General features: G+C 38.7%; 1 protein-coding gene across 7 annotated transcripts in view; it reads left to right on the forward strand.

The window, feature by feature from the left end:
* The window catches only part of PSPC1 (paraspeckle component 1), a 64,444-nt gene extending 43,864 nt beyond the window's left edge, over nucleotides 1-20,580 (forward strand). For 3 of the 7 annotated variants that reach the window (XR_012622115.1, XR_012622109.1, XR_012622113.1), the window contains 2 exons: nucleotides 15,394-15,497; nucleotides 19,783-20,580. Coding sequence is in view for 1 of the 7 variants with exons in the window: in XM_074816090.1 (XP_074672191.1) it covers nucleotides 12,005-12,106 (102 nt within the window). In the remaining 6 variants the exon portion in view is untranslated. Of the gene's footprint in view, nucleotides 1-12,004; nucleotides 12,244-15,393; nucleotides 15,498-17,873; nucleotides 18,184-19,782 lie in introns of those variants that run through there. The other 4 variants (XR_012622110.1, XR_012622114.1, XR_012622111.1 and 1 more) reach the window with 3 other exon arrangements.
* Nucleotides 20,581-22,123: the final 1,543 nt, after the last annotated feature.

Raw genomic sequence — 22,123 nt, forward strand, 5'->3', positions numbered from 1 at the left:
GGTAGAAACTGATGGGATCAGTTTACATTGGACCACAATTGTGAATGGATTCTCAGTCCCATTCCTGAGGCTTGAAGTGGTGCATATTCATATGTGGTTTCACAGAGTCTGCATCCAGCATCTCTTGTTAGCTTGTGCCTGGGGCGAAGACTGGAGGACTTGAGAGAGCACATATCTCAAATGCTATTTAATTACCTTCTCAGGAGCCCTGGATTTATTAATTTGGGCACTGTGCTGTCATTAAGATGCAGAACCATCTTGGGATTTGGTGCTTTCCTTGGGCTGCTAGCTCACTTCTAGCATGAGGAAATACCAGTCCAAACGTCCCTGATTCGTTAATAGTGAGGAGGGAGGGAGTGTGGCCTATGGAAAATACAGAGGCTGGACATTACTCCTTTAGATTATTGATTAGTCAGAGCTAGTTTAGTGGCAAACCTTGAACTGTATTATCCTAAAAGCATTTGCTTTCTTAAAAATCCATTTAATGAAATGTGAGACGTTAATAGAAGGGTTGAGTAAAAACTTTGAATATTTAATGTCAGGTATAATTTTTCCCATTAGATTGGCTTTTGGTATATCCTTCTGGGATATACCGTAAAATATACTTGTTCTTAGTAGGTAGTCTCACCAATTTGACATTTTGTTGTTATGAAGAAATCTGTTTTGTTAATAGTTTTGAATTTTTCCCCATAAAATATTTTAAAAATCATAGCTGTAGGCTTTTCAGGTTTGTTTTCACAGTAATCCATGAAATACTGAAATTTATCAAAATTAAGTTATGTATTTCTAAAATGTAAATTGTGAAATAGATAAACTGAACATTAGATTTTCATGAAAACAATACTTTTGATGGTTTTAAATGCATGGAAACAAGCCCTCAATGTGTTCGTTTTCAGTGGGATAGATTTAATAGGTCTTTTCCATCTTGAACTTCCTTAACCTATTATGAAAGTTAATCTAATTGAAATTTGGAGGTATTCAGATTAATGACCTCAGCCTGACTTTAAAAGCAGTAAAAGATGGATTTCTTCAGAAAAGCAGTTTAGAACAACCACCATTTTTTCCTAATTGAGGTAACTATTCAGAAAAGCTTAAATTCAGAGATATGTGTAGCATATTTATAGGTAAAGCTGTTTTGATATAATGATTATTTTATACCCAGATCACACTGAAAGAAAAAAAAAATGTTTGTAAATGTGGGTAAAAACTTACTGATTTGTATGTAGTCCCTCAACAGAGAACAAAATGCTCATAGTAAGAGCTATGAGATTCAAAAGGAACGTAACTGTTACTGCATAAATGTGTTGATAAGGTTTTTCTATTTGTTTTGGTAAATGGTTTGTCTAGAGCTTCTATTGTTCCTAGTTTTACTTGTGTGCTTTTATATCTTAATTTCTGTAGAGTAAAGCATAGCTGTGTGAATTTACATGCTAATTGTATGCGGGATGTTAAGTGCTTGACTTGAAAGAAGCGCAGCGAGAATAAAGATATTCTTGCCTTTAATTTCTCACTAAAAGAATTTTCATAGAACCTTGAACAGGAATAAGTGTGAAGGGTCCTGTATGTAAATGGAAAAAAGGTGGGAAAGGGGGAATAAAGTAACATAATAAAAATGGGAGGAATGTGGTTTAATTTTGTATCTACAGCAATTCACAGAAATAACTTTAAAGCTTGTTATACATGAAAACCACAAACTAACTAATTTTTAAAGGAAAAGATGAAAACATCAGTTACATTAATGTCTTGGATTTTTTAAACTTTGAGTTTAGTTTGTGCAGATGGGCAAGAAATACCAGAAAAACTGAAATGAATTAATATTTTTAAAAAATCTTTTAATATTCATGGGATGTAGGTTGGGGTCACTGCAGTTGGATATGTTTCTTCTGTTATGAAATTGTTCTGTAGGACTTTATTTTTGTGGCTGTATACAGCAACTGTGTACAGCGTACACACCTCATGTTGTCGTAAGTATGAAACAGCTGATTTTTTAAGATTGTGAGCCTCTCATCAGACAAGCGAGAATCCAGTCTTACACCTCTTCATCATAGCCAGAGAAGCACCAAACAGAAGATGGTGTAAAGGAAAACAAAATAGTGAATATTTATTAGTAATTTTGGGATAGTATTAAGGTATTTTCCGTAGGTTTTTGCCTTAATTACACGGTATCAATTTTTATTTATGTGAAAGGGAAAGTAATTTTATTCTCAGTGAATATTTGAAAGGAAAAAACAAAACACCCCTCCCAAAAACCAAAACAAACCCAGTGCCTAACCCTCCTCAAGCAAAACAGGTTTTCTCTCTTTAAATAACCACATATACTTAAGCAAGTTGGAAAAGGAAATGTAATGAATTTTAAAAGATGTGAAAACCACAAGGATTTATTGTAATTCTTTTTGCAGCTGTTTGCTCTTGGTGTTTTGGGCGTTTTAATGTGTTTCTTCTTTTAAAAACTCCATTACTGTTCATTATTTGCTGTAAAAAGATTTATTCTGAAGTGCTGTTACTAAGCTTTAAATATTTTTATCTAGTGTAAAATTGCAGGAAAAACCCCTGCATAAATGAGCTATCGCAGTACTGTAGAACGCAGTCTTCAAACTGCCAGCTGGAAGTGGTCTTTCAGGCTGCTTACAAATGTTTTAAGTATTTGTATGCTAATGGGAAATTTAAAATATTTGTGTGCATATTTGAAATAATAAATACATGCATTGCTGCAGATGTGAATAGCCCTTTGCCCTCCTTGCTGCTTGGTTCTGCTTCCTGCCTGCTTCGTGCCACCGTTGCATCTCTGTGCCCATGCAGTGAGAAGGGTAAAAGAAACTCAGTGAAATTTACTGTTTCTGCTCATTTTCAGCGTGGAAGGAAAATAACAGCAAGGAGTGGGCAGTAGAGCAACACTTCATAACTGTGCAGACATAGGTTAGTTTGTGCTGTATCTACATGCCACATAGAGAATGTAGTTTTATATATGTTCTCATTAAGTGGGTTTGGATGACTTTTCAGTACTTGTAAGACATACATAGCTTAGAACAAATAGGTAAGGAATATGTTGAGGGCTTCAGATGTCTGAATAGCATGGTTATGTTTTATGTTCTTAGTGATAGTTGGCCCAAGAGGGCAAGTATTTGAAGTAATGAAGAAAAAAAGGTACGTGAAAATGTTGAGCCAGATTATGTGAGCTTGATCTATCTGTTCACTTTCTGCAGTTGCCAAGAAGGTTACACGCAAGCCAGTAAAACATGGAAAAAAGTGTTAATGATTTCTCCAGGAAAGATGATATACACAGTTGCTTTAGAGAAGCAAGACTATTCAAATGTACTTTTTCTTGGAAGAAAATCTGTAAACTGGAATTACAAAGATGGGAAACACTGTCTTTTAAAATACTAATATTTTTCATTCTGTGATACAATAGCACTGCATTGTTCCATGTATTATGTTCCACTTTTAAGGGACAGAGCATGTGAAAGGTAAGCTGCAGCTCCAGTTCTAATCAAATTCAAAAGCCTTTTCCAGAAGGCACAGAAGGAAAACTTTAATAATGAAACAGTAGTTCATCTTCAGTTTTGTTCCAGTGTGGAACATTGTGCTTCTAGAACTTCCAGCACTGTATTATCAACAGCAGTTCCACATCTGATAGTTTCAGAACATGAGCTGTGCCAAATCACACAAATAAGATTTCTGCCTTAATGTGTGAAGAATGCAGTTATTACATTTCAAAAAGTGAATGATCAGAGTTTTGAAAGAAAAGGTATGAAATAATCATCATATATTGAATTACTGGTTTAAAAGTGAAAATTATGCCAGCTTGGCAGTTGGATGGCTATGCTTTTAGAACCATTTTGGTATATGTGCCAGTATTGTTGCCATGTTATGCTTTATGTAGTTTCTGTAATACCACTTAATGCATGTTCAGCATCATTCTTGCATCACAGTTGCGTACAGTTTCATATTTTATTCACACTGCTGAATGCAAATGTCTGAATGCCAGAAGAAGGGTACTAGAGCATTTGTTTAGTATCATGTAACTTGTTTAGGAGAGTTTTTCATTGCTAAACTTGCTTTCTGTTTTGTGTTCACTCTGCATGTTTTGTGCAAAATATGCTTTTTCTGTTGCATATGAGGAAAAAGTAGCAAGTCATGAAAATGTGTTTATTAGGAAAGTAAATGTAAGTCCTTGGTGGCTCTTACTGCTTCTAAAATGACAGCTGACTTGGGAGAATAAAATCATTTGGTATACTTTCATGCATGATTACGTCCGGATTTTTTCCTGCTTACAGGCCACTTCACGATTAATGTTAAAGGTAAAAAAATTTCTGAGTTTAGTTTCCATGGATAATCTGGTTTTAATCACAAGCATGTGTACAAGACAGGAAATAAATCACAAATTACTTGATGTTTGCTCTGAGTAGTACAGTAACTCCCCAGGTTCTATTAAACATAAAATAAAATTAGTTTCAGTTTCATCATTTTTAAAGTTAAACTTTAAAAATTATGTTGAGTGAGAGTAAGCCAGTCTCCTGGGGGATGGGGAAGGTGCAAATCTGGAGCAATCATGCTTTTGTTTTGAGTTGCGTTGTTTATTTGGCATGCATTTTTTTTTTTACTCTTTAAATTAGGACCATCGTGCAAAACTGTTATCTAAAGACTTAATAACAAGTACAATTTGTCTTATCCAGTTATAAGTATTAATTCATTGTTGGAGTCTTGACTAAAAATGTTAATGGTTAATTAGACACATGTACTTTACTAGAGATGATGGCATGTAGTATGAATATCAGAAATAGGATTATTCAAGTGATGGTAGTTGCTGAAGACTGATAGTATGTTGTGCCTTTAAGCCTAGTTGGATAAAAGCTGGTCTTGAGCATTATTCTTACTACCTTTCAAATTCTTTTATGTATCTTTTTCTTCTTCCAGTTAATCATAAACCTGAATTTCCCAGGTGTCTGATATTTTTGGGAAACACTGATTTTAAAACTCTTTGCCCAGAATGTTGATACTACATTTGCATTTCTGCTTTATTGCTGTAGTAGCCACAGAAGTACTGACAGGTTTGAAAGAGTTCATCTAGATTTTGGGGGGAGGGACGGGATCGGTTATTGTATGTTGCTTAATTCTTGAGGCCTCAGGTGGGAAAACTGGTAATGTAGAATCTTCTTCATATTATTGTCAAAAAAAAAATTGTTTAAAAATCTGGTATCTTCAAAACTGCCTAGTGTCAAGGAAGATGAATGGTGTATCTTTAAAGAAGATGGGGAAGCTTTATTTTACTAGAGGTCTCTCATATTTATGAAGTATTTGAGCTCTAAATCTTTCACTGGACTGACACTGGGGACATTGTGAGTCAATCCTAACCTTCCATTATTCACCAGTATTATGGTGAAAATTCTGCAAGGTTCTGCAAAGCTTTAGAAGGGATGTGAGGACTTCATGTGACATACTGACTATAGGGTTGGGCCAAATCATTCATCTTTGAAGATGAATGATTGTCACTGGCCTGCTCTGGGTGTCCTTATCCATTCTGTTTAGGACTTTGTTTCCTATTCTGTATTCCTGGTTTTCTTTTATTGTAAAAGGCTTTAACTTTTCCTGTTGATGTGAAAGATATGAGCTGTATAAAACTTTATTTGGGGGTTGTAATACTAAACTTGATGGAAATGGGTTAAGGGAAAGAATCATATGCCAGATGCACAGTAAAGCCAGTTCTTGACGTGATTTGGCAAACCATTACATACCTCCCCATATGTATTTTGTTAGTATATGAATATCATGTATGTATTCTTAACCTGTTGTCTTAAAAAGGATTTATGGCTCTTCTGGGGGGTGGGGATGTTGATGGTGGGGGGAAGACTTCATTCTGGATTAATTTAATTTTGAAGTTTTTCTTTTTTGTAAATCAGTACACAATAATTAAGTGACAGAATACATGAGAACTTAAAAAAATAGATATCCTTTCTTGACTAATATGAATACCAATATAGAAAAGTAAAAGTAGATAGCTACTCTTCATGGATTTACAGATGGAGGAGATAGTAATGTAGAAAAGCATGAAGATGTGGTTTGACATCTTTCAGTTTGTTTCTCTAAAAATTTGGGAAGCACCATAGAATTGAAAACCCCAAATATGACTCTTGATAAACTTCATCTAAAATTCTTAAATGTTGTTTCAGAGTTCTGCTATAAATGAAACTAGTTCAATGTAGACATGCAAATAAAATACATGCTTTAATGGACAAAATAAGTCTGAAAGCCTGTGTCTCATTAAGATATGGAGAAGGTTAATATTATTGGGGAGTTGGCTATTTTCTCATATTTTTAGTTTTTGTCTGCATAACCTTAAAGGAACAGATGTGGAACTGTATTAATGACATGCAGGGAAGGGTTAAATATACAAGACAAAATTGTGCTGGGAAAGGACTGAAGTTCAAATATGTATAATTTAATGTGCCGATGCTTCCAGTAGAGGACTGGTGTCATGAGTTTAGAGAGCTCCTGCTTAAAAACAAACACTGCCCAAATCCAGTCCTGCTCTTATTGCGGGAGAATTTGCCTTGATCGTGACAAAACAAGAATAGGACTTTATGAGCAAGATTTAAATTTATGAAGAACATAATTATCTTGCCACAGTGATAAATCTGAGTAGTTGAACAGTCAGCATCTGAGGTAGCTTGTCTGCTGATTGGGTGCGTGTACAGCTACACGACACTCATAGCCTTCCCAGGACTTTGTGGTAGTGCCTTTGGTCGTTTCAGCAGTTGCTTTACCTGCCTCAGTTAATGAAATACCTTTGTGGCTTCAAGGATGTTTTTCAAAGTCTTCATCTCTTCTGCTTAGCAAACTTCAGTTGTGCAGTGGCAGCTACTGCAGGTGGGGATTGAGGGTAGTATAGTCATGGAGCGCTTAAATCAGCATTTGCTCTTGCCAGCTACAGTCTTCATAGTTTACACCTTTTCATTCATTGCACTGTGCTTCCAAATGTTACTTTTCATGAATTGTGAATGTGGTATTCTCAATGAGGTATTGATCTGCACAAGCTTGCGTAGAGACTTGAGAAATATTATGTACAAACTGGTTACACTTGTACTGTCAGTGACACTAATCCTTTGATAATTCAAGGTGTGTTACAGAAAATGAATCTGTTGGATGATTATTTCAGTCCGATTCCCTAATTTTGCAATAAAGATGTGAAGACCTGGTTCTACCTCCAGGTGCTAAGGTTCATCTTTAAACTATTTGGGTATCTGCATTTAAGTTACACAGTGTATTGTAAACCAGAATCACTCAAAATTCATGCATAAATATACCCTGTCAGAGCATACTCAGCAGTCAGATGCTGATGAGATGCAAGATTTTGTAGAGCTCAGAATGACAGCAAGTTGAGCGAAATAGGTTGTTAAATAAGAAATATGGAAATAAAAATGGAAATAAAGTTACAAGAAGGCAAGAACAAGGTTGAGCGGAATAGGAGAGCAAAATGTGGGCTCTATGAAGATGGTCTGTAAAAAGTAGTGGAAGAATCTGATAACAGGTAAATGTTCTGTTAACCTTTCAAAGAAATTGTTGCATCTGTATACAGAACTTCGGTTTGAAGTGCGGACTTCGTTGGAGAAGCTGTTGCTTATGTGGAGTTTCTTTTTCAACACATAGCAAATAATGTTTGTAGTATATTAGAATGAATGTGTTTTCCTTGTGTACATCAAAAGTTGCAAACAGGTAACTAAGTAACAAGTTCTGTGTTTTAGTCTGTGTTCATAACCATGTTCTCATCCATGTGTTGATACTTACAAATTTGTCACCTGACATAATTTTGATAACTTATTTTTAAATGCATATTTTTACTATGAGAATTATACTATGAGCTTGCATCTTGAAATCTGAATGAACCATGATGAAAAATAGTACCAACAGTCTCTTTGATTTGAAATATTTTAGTCTTGAATATGATGCCAGTGGACTTCCTTTGTATGTAGGATGATAACAAAGGAAGTTCTGTATTTCTTACCATGTGGTCTTGGCTTAGTTCTGTGCAAATGTGGTTTCATCATTAAGGCCTTTTGTACTTTGTTGTTCACAACTGAAGAATGTTGTAGACAACCGAGTGTCTTTTAAGTGGAGTAGATGATGGAAGGGTTAAGTTTAATAGTATTCCTAACACACACTGCCTGATAGTTAAATCTGTTATTCAAACTTGAAATTATTCCTAATATTGTGCTTTTCAGTCCTCTTCATTACATGTTAGGAGGTGCTTCCTTCGCTCTACGTATATGAGATCTGAGGCTTAATACTTTTTAAATGTTTGATGCTCACTTACAGAAAGCTGCTTCACTTAGGGTTGGAACAGTAACATTCTTACAGGTAGTAGCCACTTTTACTAAAATAAGTAAAATGGTACTGGAAAGTTGAGATGAATCTTAGTGCAGCATCAGCAGAATGTCCAGTTGTGCAAGGACAAAAGGCCAAGTTTGAGTCCCAGCTTGCCAGACAGTGAAGCTTGTATAATAGCAGCAAGTAGAGAATCTCTGCTCTTCAGTTTTATGTCGTCGAGTTCTCTGCATATCCTGTCTTAAAAATGTTCACAAGTTCCTTTGTGGTGGTATGCACAACTTTTAGCCCAGATCTGAATAGTAATCTGCTTAGACTGGGCAACTGCAGGCTTGGTTTGTTGCAAGGACTAGTTATGTCATACTGAAACAGATCTGTAAATGCTTTAATCTCTACAAAACACAAGTTTTCTTGAGAAATGATATCTTTATTCAACATTGCTTTGTGATTTTTTTCATAAACAGGTAAGTCCTTATGTTAGTGGACCAACATGTCATAGAGCATTTGCAGGATACCCTGCAGTTTATTAATGATGTTCTGTTGTCTTTGTCTTGAAATACAGATTCCACTTCCTGTGTATTTCAAATCTAATGTAAGATTTTCTTTTTTTCTACCAAATAATGGTTTTTATTATGGTGGAAGCTAGAAGTTGGTGTCCTGTATTTGTCATGAAGTAATTGGAGATAAAAATTGCCACCCAGCAGAATTAGCACAGAAAGGAAATTACTTAATTGCACAATGAATCACCAAATCTTTTGAAGGACCAGGGGCAATGAGCACAAACTGAAACACATGAGGCTCTGTATGAACATCAGGAAACACATTTTTAATGTGAGGGTGACTGAGCACTGGCACAGATTGCCCAGCGACGTTGTGGAGTCTCCATCCTTGGAGATAAAAGCAGTGGCTCTAGGTGGCCCTGCTTGAGCAGGGGGATTGGACCCGATGATCTCTAGAGGTCTCTTCCAATATTAACCCCTCTGTGATTCTGTCATCTGAATAAAGCTTTGACTTTATTGAAGTTTATATAAATTAACACTAAAATCCTATTTCTTGCTTAGGTATTTTGAATGCTTCCTTATTAGGTTTCATTTCAGTATAGATGTATGTATTGCTTAGTACTGTTAAATTTTACATTTTCAAATGAAGCACTTCAAAGATGAAAGTTCTTTGAGTGAATCTTGAGTTGTTGCTCTTTATAAGGACCGTGCGACCACAGCTTGCCCTGCCCTTACCCCCAGCACAGTCTTGTGGCTTCAGAGATTTTAGCCCCACAAAGATAATCAATTCTGCTGTCATTATTTTGGAAGAGGAGGTTAGGACACTGGCCTAACTTGGCACCTGCTGCAAAAATGACAGGTAAGGAATCCTACAGGAGGGAATGGGGAGCGTTGTGTGAAGTTGTGTAAAGCAGCATTGCTAACACTCCAGAAGTAAATGTGCTGTGTGTGTCAGTGAGTTTCATAATTCCTTAGGAATGCTGTTTTTTTAAATTAGAGAAAGTTGGATTATGCACAATCTAGGAAGTTTCCCTTGAAGCTGTATTCCCCCCTAGTTCGTGGAAGATCCAAAATATCCTCAAACTAGTGAGGTCAGCACATCTCAACTATATCTAAGTACTTTTCTGTAACACAAAGTTTATGCTGATTTTTCTGTAATCTTAAAGTCTGATAAAGTCATCTCTTAGGTTTGTCTATACACATTTTTGCTACTTAAAAATTATTTTGAAATCAAACTAAGTATTAATAAAGCTATGCCTATTTAAATGTTTCTGAAATTTTCTTAGCGGTTCACTCACCTCAAGATTGCATCATTGTAAACTCGTTTGCACAGTGTGTAGCGCAATGATATTCTGACTGGTTAAAGTAGTAGAGCAATACTGATACTACTTAACTCTATGCTATCAGTGCTAGTTTAACTATATCTCATTTACAGCAGACTTCCAAATTTGCTTCAAACTCTGTATGGAAACAAGCCATAAGTTTCTGTGATAGGTGAACTCACTCAGAATTTCTAGAACCTGACATAAAACAAGCTAATGAAATTTTAACTGTAGCTTCCAGTGCTGATTGATGCAATGGTTTCAGATGCTTTTGATCTGTCAGGTTTCTTGTTTTCTTTGTTAATTGGTGAAGTCACATCTATACGTCATTATTTCTAGGTGAAAGAGATGATGAGGGTTAAAGGTTATTCCCTTGCTTCTTCAACAGTTTTGTACTTCTTAGCTGTTCATGATAAGGTAAAGTATCACAAAATGCTCAGGAACTTTGCATCCGTGTAACAGGGCATGTGAGTTCTGAATGGAGAAAATGATACTGTTACTTGGATGTTTTTCCAAGCTGCTCAGCATAAACACAATCATTGAAAGTAGAAATCTGAACATCCGAAGACATTTCTGCTCCATTAATGACAGCATACATAGAATGGATAATTATGAAAATCACTGTCTGATCAGCCAGCTGTTCTGGTGCTGCAGATTCCTTGACTTGACATTGGCATGTTAGTGAGCAATATAGAGGAGGGGGCTGTATTAAAAAATACAGGATTGAGTGGCCATTTCATATAGGATTATTTTAATGACTTTGCAGCCTCATAGTTCACAGAATTTTGTGAAAATGTAATGTATATATTTATATATAAAAATATATCCCTTTAATTACGTGTGATAGAAGCCTGAGTGATGTTAAGAAGTTAAAGATTTCCCTTCTGCTGATCAAATCCAAACTTCTTTGAAACTGTAGGAATCTTTTTTTACCAAAAAAAATGGATCCTTCTTTTGTATTAAATGCATGATCTTACATCTAGGACCATAATGACTGACAAATGAACAGTTTTTATTAAATTTAGAAAGTACTTATAAATATCAGTGTCTTCAAATTCTGACCTTGCTTAAGATGCACAGATTAAATCTTTGTCCATTCTGTTTAAATATCTTTCAGACATGCTCATCATTCCTAAATGCTGGAGAAATAGTTTAACCTCTGTATGAGTAAAGTTTTGCAATCCAGGCAAAACAGAAAAATAAATGTGCCTTGATTGTAGTATTGTCACTGGTATGGGTTTATTACCTAGCCACTACTAAGTGCCACTGTTTTTTCTTTTTTGAAATCTGATTCCAGAAGAGGAATATTACTACATTCACATTCCTCATTCTGTGGATACCCTATACCTTACAAATTGAAAGTTGTGAAATAGATGTAAAATGCTTTTAATGGTCTTGTCAAGGACATTGAACGCCTTGCTGGCTCAGTTCAAGTAGTAGTTGTCCTTTTGTTTCTAGGAACTTGATTTTCCTTTTGAGCCTTAATTTGGTAATATTCATTTTTTCCCTTAAATACTTACTTGTTTCTAGCTGTCTGCAAGTATATACTCTTATGGAGAGAATTTGGGGAACACAAGATTTGGGAAGGGTATGTTGCAGTTTCTTTCCTGTAATCACTGGCAGCCGTGCATGATGCCCAGGTGACAGTTGATTTACTCTCAGGTGGTTTTATTGTTGCACATGTGTACTTTTGTCCTCAGCAGGGACTACTCGTGATTAAGGTGAGCAGGTTTGGCCAGAGTTGAGTAAAAACTAAGAGAAGAATGGGGAGGAAAAGATTGCTTGACCATTTAAAAATGTCTAGCACTGTATCTTCTTCTAGTACATCAGCAGCCAACATTATTATCTGTTACCTTTTGATAGGTAAACGTGAACAAATGCAAACATGAACACAGCTCTGCGGATCATCTCGGGTTCCCTTTGGAAACCCCAAGTAAATGGCCACAAGGGATTGTGTTTTCCTGAGAACAGCTCGGCATTGGAGTTCTTCCTTTGTGTGATGGATAGTGGCTCTGCTACTCTCAGAATGATACCTGTGCCTGCTGGTGCAAAATGTGGTCCACTTCAGTGGAAGTCAAAATTTTACCCATGCTGCTGTTCTGTTTTGCTAGGTAATTTTTTAAGTAGACATAAAATAAAAGGGGAAATGGAGGGAAATGCAGGGGGGGAAGCTCTTTGTTACAGTAGCCACCAAAAATACTGTTAATTTGAAAAAACCCACAACCCTCTTCTGTCAGTCAAGCCAGTGAAGCTGCTACATCTGTGTTCAAGGTAAATGTAAGACGTGTTGTAGATTGTCATGGCTGTTTCTGCTTGGTATGCTCCTGTGGCAGCTTGGAGCTTGTCTTGCATAACAGTTCTGTATTGGAAAGACAGTAGTGGAGAGTGCTCTGTTACACTGAACATGTGTTACTTGAGATAGCTTGTACTGAGGAGCTGGTTATAAATTTTCCTTAATAATGGCACAATATATGCACAGTATTGCTCAGTTTGTGTGTGATGCATCTGTTCTCTTCAGAATAGGCATGTTTATCATGCTGTTAATCTTCTAGAGTATTTCCGATTAATTTTGTCTGGTATCATACCCACTTTGAGCTTTAATTTAAAGAAAAGCTTTATCATATGAATGACGTTGATTTGGAGTCTGTTACTTTGGAAATAACTATTTGCTGTGTTCCTGCTTACTCTTACAAATACCTCTTTTCAGCACTAGCTGCTAGGATATGTTCAGGTCTAATGAAGTAATTACTGTTAATCATAAACAGTAGGGTTTATATAGGCTAGGGAAGTTGGAATGATCTTATTTGTCGTAGAGATAGAATGCTGAAGAAACAGTGCAGAGCCAGAGACATACTGTTAAAAAAAACCAAAAAACAACCCACAAAACAACCAACCAACCACACACACTGTAATCACTTTGTAAATATTTGAGTTACGGTAAATGATTAATTTGTAACACTGCTGTGTACTGGTTGGGTTTAGGGATTGTCTTCAAAAACGTACCAGTTTTATTTGGCTACAGTTTTGCCACTAATACATACTAGTTCCAAGAATCTGGCTCACTACTTTCTCTTTAGTAAATCTGGGTGGCCAAGAAAGAGAAGGTAATATACACTGGCAGTTACAGAAACCGGAGAGGCTTGTGTTAGGCATTTGGAGGTCTTAGCCTTGCTGTTTGGAGATAGGGGAAGAAAGGAAGAAAAGCGTAATTAATATGTTTTTTTCATAATATTAAAATACAGATCAAAAGATGTGCAGTTTGTAACTGTAGCTTACTTTTAAGATGGGTACATATCAATAACTGGATTAGTTTCACCATGTGGAGGTAATGTCTCAGGACACTAATATTTGTCCATATGACAATTCTAGCCTGGCCCCTGTGGCTGGCGGTCATCGCTACAGCCATTAGCGCATTTGACCTGCTAAGTGATTTTAATACTAGCGCTTGCAAAATTATAGCTCTAGTTACAAAGGGTTAAGTGCGCTGTGCTCTGTCATATCTGCTTTAGGAAGACAGTATCCATCTTGATGAATGTCTGTCTTATGGAATAGATAACAGAACTTTTGAAATTCGGTATATTAGCAAGCTGCCCCATAGAGGGGAAAAGATCAAAAGGAAGCAAAGGGGACAACTGATGAATTAACAGCACTTCTTATAGGACTCAGACATTAGATTGTGCCAACTTTGAAACTGTGTTTTCTCTGAGCTGCTAGCCTCAGCCTTTTTTTCAGCTGTATCTGATAAGGTAAATGTTGCCTTTATTGTAAGTGTTTGTGGTTGTGTGTTGTAATTTGCACGTATGTCACTTCTGAGTTGCTTTTTGGGACTGTTCCTGAAGCGAAGCTAGCCCGAAAGATGTAACCTCTATGTGGCTGTCCAAAGTAATTCTTTCTGTAACAAATCTTTGCAGGGTGTGCTAAGTTTTCTGATCATCAAACAGGACCTCAAGGTGTTGGTAAATTGTTTTAAGAAGTCTTTATCTGAGAGCATACGGAGTTCTTCATCCCCTTGCACTGCTGTAATCAGGGGCTTTTCAGGCAGTCTCCCTCCTTACAGAGATTCGTTAGGGTTCCTTGGCTCTGCAACATGTTTCTGTTTGCTTCCCCAGCCTGACTAATGGATTATGTTAAACCTATCAAACATTGCGGTACTCGCAGGTTATTTTAAATTGGAGGTATTTGTGGAGAAGAGGTGATTTTAATTGGGGGCAGGGGAGGAGGGAATGTGTGTGTACAGGTGAGAGCTGTTTTGAAGCCTGAAGGGGCTGGGGCAGGGAGATGTTGAATTTTAAACACTTTGGATAATTATTTTGCATGTGGACTCTGGAAGATGACCCACAGAGTTAAAGATGGATACCCTTATTAACACTTCTAGTTATTATTTAGGCCTTTTTAGATATAATTGCAATAGTTTTAATTAAGAATTAATAAATGTAATAGGAATAAAATTTATTCTGACTTGCTGTTCTTCCAACTGCACTTACTGCAAAAATGCAAGCAGATCTATTGCAGAAGTTTTAAAATCACAAAAGTCTTAAATTTTTGCATCAATTTCTAATGCTTTTAGTATTAAAATATGTTTTAATGAGACTTGTATGCAGTTCTGTTCTGAGAAGTTATTATAAAGCAGGACAACATTTTAATGCCAGTTCAGTTGTATTATTTTCATATATAGCTTTGCTCCTTTTAAGTATCTGTTAAATGTCTGTACCACAGCAGGCTGTGGAAAGGAGGAGGCTGTATTTGTGCTTCCCAGTGAGAGCAGTTAGTTCTCAAGTTTCAGTAATAACTGTGTTGTGCACAGGGATCCTAATTATTGCAGTGGCAATAATATGAGAAGGATGAAATGCCACTTTGGCCACATGCATTGGCAGGCCTAGAAGACGACAGTGTTGTGTTTGATACGTGTGTGTTAAAAACCCTCCAAAGAGAAGTGACTTGGGGCTCTCTGGAGCAGAACTGCACTTAATCTACTCCAAGGAGAAGTATGAAAATCTAGGAACTTGTTAATGTTCTTGGAACAGATGGTTTTTAACTGCTGAGGTAGTAAAATTAAAGTTAAAATCTTTAGAGGAAATCTGTGTAGTAACAACTAAGTGGTAAGAATGGGTAGAGAATAAATGGATTTTTTTTCTGGTAATGTGAAGTTTTATTATGGTTTATTTCTCCGTATTACACTTATGGCTATTTGAAAAGAAGCTACTGTATTTTCTGGTCTGTTTGACAGTTATTTACGTTTCTTTATTTTTTAGGTTACTATTAAAATCTTAACATGCAGATGAAGACTGGCTTGTGCAGAATCCTTCTGCTATCTTACGCATACAAAAGGAAATCCTAAACCAACTTTTAGTATGAGGTATGTATTAGGATACTTGGTTTTATTTAACAATTACTGAAATTTAGGAGCCCTCTTTTTTTTTTTTTTTTACATTTGTGATTTGATGTAGAGTAATTCTGCTTCTGTGCTTCAACTGATACTTGCTTTCAGATCATGCAATTCCTTGTGTAATTCCTGTTATATGTTAACATGTTTTTAAAGGACTTGAAGTATATGTACATAGCCTCTTGCAGAAAAACCAAAATCTGGCTAGTCATAATGTGTCTTACAACCAAAAACCATTGTGCCACGTTACTGTGATGCCATGTCTGAGCTACTGGATGTTGTTGATACACTGTGCTCAGAATCCAGTTTGTACAGTCTGATTCTGAACAGTCCTCGGGGTTAGCTAGTAGGCTTTGGTCTGGAGGGCTGTGTCCATGTGCTCTGCAAAACCGGGGGTAGAGTTCCATTTGTGGACATGCAGGTATGTAGTGTCATCTGCCTTGGGTGTTGGAAGTTTCTCTGTGGGACTCCCTTTTAAAGGGAGATTTGTCCAGCTTGGTTTGATACTTTTGAAATTCTAAAATATCAGTTGTTTTTATAAAGTAAAAATAGTTTTAAACACTGATGGGATTTGACCACGATGTGCAAGTTCTACTGATAAAGTAAGAGGAATTTGGGTTAGTTCTCCTCTGTGTTTGTTTGGCCTAGTAAACATACTCAGAGCTGTCTCTATAGTTGTGTTAACAGTAAATAGAGAACTAGATATATAAAGAACAAGATATATTGAGCTATTTATTAATGACACGTGAAAGATGTCTCTCCCTGTGGCTGGGAGGTTGCACTAGATGATCTTCAAAGGTGTCTTCCAACCAAAACCATTCTGTGATTCTATAGTAGTAGTCTATATGATTTATTGCTAATTAGAGGGGTCCTTTTACTGATTTCCAAGGCAGCTGGTAAATTAAGTGTGGGAAGTAAGCAGTTAAACTTCAGAGTTGCATGGGAAGTATAAATGTGATGGGGTCCTTTGTCACTCTGTAAAATGCATGGGAAGAGCAACATGAAAGAAGAATATTTCTGCAGTCACGTATCTCACACTGTACTGTGACTTACAGCTAATATTGAAAAGTTGCCTGTGTGGTCTTTGATTCTGAAGACTGAAATAATTCAAAATTTCTACTCAAGACAGGCAGAATCCTATGATACTCTCCACAGAACCTCTGTCTCCTTCTTTTCTACCTTTTACTCTCTACCTGCTATGCCTTGTTGATCCAACCCCCTGCTAAGAGCAGGATGTCAGGTAGAGCAGGTTCCCCTGAACTATGTCCATTTGGGTTTGGTCTCCAAGGAAAGGAGACTCCACAACCCCTCTGGGCAATCTGTACTGGCGCTTGGTCACCCTCACAGTAAGTTTCCTCATGTTCACAGAGAACCTCCTGTGTTCCCATTTGTGCCCATTGCCTCTTGTCCTGTTCCTGGGCATCACTGGGAAGACTCCCGTGTCACCTTTATATCCTCTCATTAGGTGCTTATAAATATTTATAAGATTTCACCCCACCTTCTCCAGGCTGCAGTCCCAGCTCTTTCAGCCTTTTATAACATGAAAGATGCCCCAGTCCCTCAGTTATCTTCCATTCATGGAACTCAACCCAGTATGTCCGTGTCTCTTGTACTTGAGAGCCCAACACAGGACACAACACCCCATATCACAGAATTGTCTAGGTTGGAAAAGACCTAGAAGATCATCCAGTCCAACCATTGGCCTAACACTGACAGTTCCCAACTACTGCATATCTCTAAGCGCTAAGTCAACTTTACTCTTAAACACCTCCAGGGATGGGGACTCCACCACCTCCCTGGGCAGCCCATTCCAACACCTAACAACCCGTTCTCTAAAGAAATGCTTCCTAATATCCAGTCTAAACCTTCCCTGGCGCAACTTGAGGCCATTACCTCTTGTCCTATCGCTTGTTACTTGGTTAAAGAGACTCATCCCCGGCTCTCTGCAACCTCCTTTCAGGTAGTTGTAGAGGGTGATGAGGTCTATGTCTCACCAGTGCTGAGCAGAGGGGAAGGATCACTTCTCTCCATCTGCTGGCAATTTTCTGTGTAGTGCAGTGCAGGATGCCATTGGCCACCTTTGTGTCCAGGTCACATTCTTTGCTCATGGTTGTTCTTGGACTTGGTGTTCACCAGGACCCCTGGGTCTTACCTGCAAAGTCACTTTCCAGCCAGTTGGCCTCCAGCCTGTCCTTGTGCCTGGGATTATTCCTTCCCAGGTGCAGCACTTGGCATTTCCCTCTGTTGAACTTCATGAGATCCTTTGGGCCCATTTCCCTGGATGGCAGCATGACCCTCTGGTGTACCAGCCACTCCTCTCAGCTTTGTATCACCTTGTATCACCTGCAGACTTGCTGAGGATGTACTCTTTCCCATCAGCCAGATGATAAATGAAGATGTTGAAAAGGACTGGCCTCAGTACTGATTCCTGGGGTACCCTGCTACTTACAGGCCTCCAACTGGACTTTGTGCCATTGATGACAACCTTCTGGGCCTGGCTGTTTGGCCAGTTTTCAGTCCACCTCACTGTCCACTTACTGAGCCTGTACTTCATCTGCTTGTCTATGAAGATACTATGGCACACAGTGACAAAAGCCTTCCTGAAGTCAGAGAAGACCATATCCACTGAACTGATCACCTCAGCATAGCAGGCAATCAGGTTAGGATCCTTAAGGATTTGCAAATGACCCCTTTGTAAATCCATGCTGACTACTCCAGTTACCTTCTTGGTCTGGAAATGGTTTCCAGGAGTAGTTGGGCCATCACCTTCCCAGGGCCTGTAGTTCCCTGGATCCTCCCTCCTGCCCTTCTGGAAGACAGGAGTGACATTTGCTGTCCCCTAGTCCTCACACACCTCTCCCCATTGCCAGGTCCTTTCAGCAGCAGAGCATGGCCTTGCAGTGTGAGCAGCCAGCTCCCTCAGCACTCAGGGCTGCCTCCCATCAGGCCCAACACACTTCACTTGTGTCCAGTTTAAGTGTGCCCTAACCTGAACCCTGTTACCTATTTGATATTGAAGGGGAGGGGGGGGAGGGTGCCAGGGGCTGAGGAGATGGGAAAAAACGAATAGGCACCTTGTTTTGTGGTTTTGCCTTGCCCTTTACTAAGGAGTTTCCTGTTACTTTCTAGTTGTAGTTAAATCGCAGTAAAATTGTAATATAAAAATAATCAATAATGTGCAATATACATCAGGCTGTAGAAATAAGCAAGCTACAAGCATTTACTCACAAAATCTAAAAAATATAGTTAAAACTCTTTATCAGAAAAGTAGTAGTAAGAGATTTTAAAAAAAGTTTTGACTGAAAAGAGATTTTTCTATCCAGCTGACATTTTGTCTTGACCATGTAGCTGTTGGGAATTCAGTGTTGCTTGTCCTTATGTATCAGACTGCCCCTGTGCAAAAGAACCATTTGGGAGCCTCAGCGTTTGGCAGGTTTCCCAGGCGTCTCAGAGTTTTTCTGTCCTCAACTTACAGTTTCCTTCCTGTGAAGGAAAGAGCGGATGGCCAAGGTTCCTTGGGGATACAAGTGTTTCTTTGACTGGCTAAGTAATGACTCCTTGTCTCAGTAGACTGATAAAACACTTTCTTTCTCTTTCTCCATTGTTCGTTTGTGTGTGTGCACTTCAGACTGCAGTGTGAACCTGGCTGACAAAGCCTAATGGCCCAATTAAATTGCATTAAAAATTGATGAAAGATTAGATAAAAATGTGAGTGGATTGCATTGTATTTGGGGCGGAGTGTGCAACAGAAAACTGCAAAAAAGTTGCAAAAGGCTGGGAGAATAAGCCAAATCAGTCCCATTAAAAAATTTACACCGGCTCAGTTTGATCTTCCTTAACTTGTTGCTGAGCAGTATTTGTAGAGATGAGAGCTGGCCTTCGTGTGTCACTGCATTCCCTTCCTCAGCTCTGAAATAAACTTGCATACAGTCCTGTTAGACCCGAAAATGCACCAGGCTCTGACTTAATTTGCAGTGAGTGCTCTGTCAAGCTGCCTGCTGCTGGGGTTCCTTAACAGTGGTCGGGAATTCCAGGTAACCTCTTGGAAGGACTGTCTGGGAAAGCGTTAGCGCTTCCCACCTCTTTATCCAACTAATTTTGCTAATGCATTGCTCCATAGTTTGCTATTTGAGTCTTGTTGTTTGCCGTACTTTGATTACAAAAGTATGTTCTCAAGGAAGTTATCACTTAAGTGTCTCTTGGTAACTCCTCAGCCTGAATTCTACTTACTTCCTCCAAATGTTCTCCATTGCATTAGGTGACAATGAAAACCACTGGTGGCTATAGGCCCTCAGAACTGAAGATGACTTTCTGCTATACTGTGATCATGTGCAAAACGCTGCTCTTCAAGTTGGAATTACAAGGACCATCAGGGGTGAGAATATAACCATGTTGTCACTCATTGTAGCACTTAACTAACAGCGACTGTGACTTTAGTGATGAAATCTGTTTCCTTTGTGCTCAGGTATCAGTCTCTTTGTGTTATTTTTGTGCATAACATGTTATTTTTTTTCTGTTCTATGCTGTGTTCTTGGGCACCAGGACAATGCTGTTACCTAATAAAACAGTTATTAAGTCTGTAGCAGCTAGCTCAACAGCAGAGAGGGATGAATTGATCACTCTCACTTCCGCTGTATTCCTTCTGCTTATGGACAGGTCTGACCTGAGGGAATGGGGCTGTTTGAAATGGGAAGGGTCCCCCAGCAGCACCCTGGATTGGGAAGGACACGTCAGAAGAATCCGAATATGATGTCTGCTCGTGAGGTTCAAGATGCCTTTTCCTGTACGAGGAGACGAGTTACAGCTATTGTGATGTTACTGTCTTCAGTCTCTGGCAGAGAAGGTGGTACCCAACGTTAGGCAAAGTTGAGCTGATAATAAAGCTGATGTTGGCCAACTTTGTGTGTGACTGAGGTCTTGACGCCCTTTTTATCTAGACTGAATCGGAAGCTGATTTTCTTCCCAGAAATACTAGTGCTGGGGAATGGTGTTGATAAAAGGATTAAAGTCTGTACATGCTACAACAGGAATCAGAATAAATGATATGTCAAAAGACTGCTCCTTGGTTAAATGATTGGGTTTGGACTAAAAAAAAGCCTTTAGAGTTAAATGAAATCAGTAAGAAAATATTTTCAAGCCCTAAAATGTGTGACAGAAGACAAAGTGGTGGGTTTCATATTTAAAGAAAAAACAATAGTGTGGATTGTGTTTAAATTGCAGTAGAGTTTAAAAGAGTACATAAGTGTTAGTTACCTAGAGAAAATGGTATGAGCCAGCAACAGCTGACCAGGACTGGGAGGAAATGGTAACCTGCAGTGAGATGGAAGCTGCAGTAAGATTTCACTGTCCATGCAGTTAAGTTTGAATTGGAAGTTATGATAAAAATGCCTGCTGTCTTAATGTAGCCCAATAAAAAGACAAAAAACAAAAGCCATGAATGAAATGCATAGTGAAAAATGAATTTTGATGTGATGCAATTTTAACATTGCACTGTATCATATCACCAGGTTTTTTTCAGGGTTTCTGTATCATAAAACTGTTTCAAACTAATCAATGAATAACAGGATGTTTATTGTCTTATTTCCTGAAATCAACAAGGCAGCGAACATCAATCGAGGGCCTGACAGGAACCTCACCGAGTTCAAAAAATGACGGACGCGAGGTCCTGCAGCAGGTACTGAATGAACCTGGTGCAGCTGTGCAGCCCGGGCACAGCCTGGTGGCAAAGGAGCTTTGCAGAAGCTGGTCGGGGAGTCCCGAGGGACAAGTGAAGCTGAAGGTGTCCAACCCCCTTCTGGGCTCCATTGGAAGAGCGCAGCGGAGCAGGGGCAGGGAGCACGACCCTTCCTCTATCCAGCACTTCCGAGACTGCAGCTGGAGCACCGTGACCAGTTCCGGGCTCCTGAGGACAAGACATACAGGGGGAACAAGTCCAGTGGAGGCCACCGAGATGATCAGGAGGTTGGAGCACAGGAGCCCTGGGGGAGGCAGCAGGGTTGTTCCATCTGGAAGGGAGGAGGTTGGGGGGCAGGAAATCTCTGTGTAATGGAAGGGGGTAGCAAGGATGGAGCCAGGCTCATTTGGCGGCACATGGTAGTGAGGAAGTCTCGTGTGATTTTCAGTGCTTAATTGTTGCATCATAGCACTAACGAAACCAGTGCATGCCAGTACTGTCTTGCTGCAGTGAATTGGTCTCCCCCCACTGTGGAATTGTGGGAGTTACCATTTGTTTCAGGAAGGGTGGATGCAGGGGCCCCAGCTGCGGGGGGGGTTGTGCGGGGTGATGTTTGCTTGTGGTTTCACTAGTGGTTTTAGGGATCTTGATCCTACTGTTTACAGAAGTAGAAACTGTTCCAATATTAAGACAGTAGAGTTGACAGATCCAGGAAAGCAAGGGAAATTTCAAATGCTTGTACATCTGTGCAAACTGTTCCAGACAGGATCTCAACCAGCTTGATAAAGCTTTTCAAGAAGCAAGAACAGCCTTTGCAGGCTGGGGCTCTGGCTGTTACTGTGTGTGGCAGGGATAGCAGCTTTCCCCCCTGTAATATGGATGGTTGTGTTCAGTGTGAGATGTACAACTGCTGAAACAGGCCTAA

The sequence above is a fragment of the Strix aluco genome, chromosome 2 (genome assembly GCF_031877795.1).
Source record: "Strix aluco isolate bStrAlu1 chromosome 2, bStrAlu1.hap1, whole genome shotgun sequence".
In the NCBI taxonomy this organism is placed as follows: domain Eukaryota; kingdom Metazoa; phylum Chordata; class Aves; order Strigiformes; family Strigidae; genus Strix; species Strix aluco.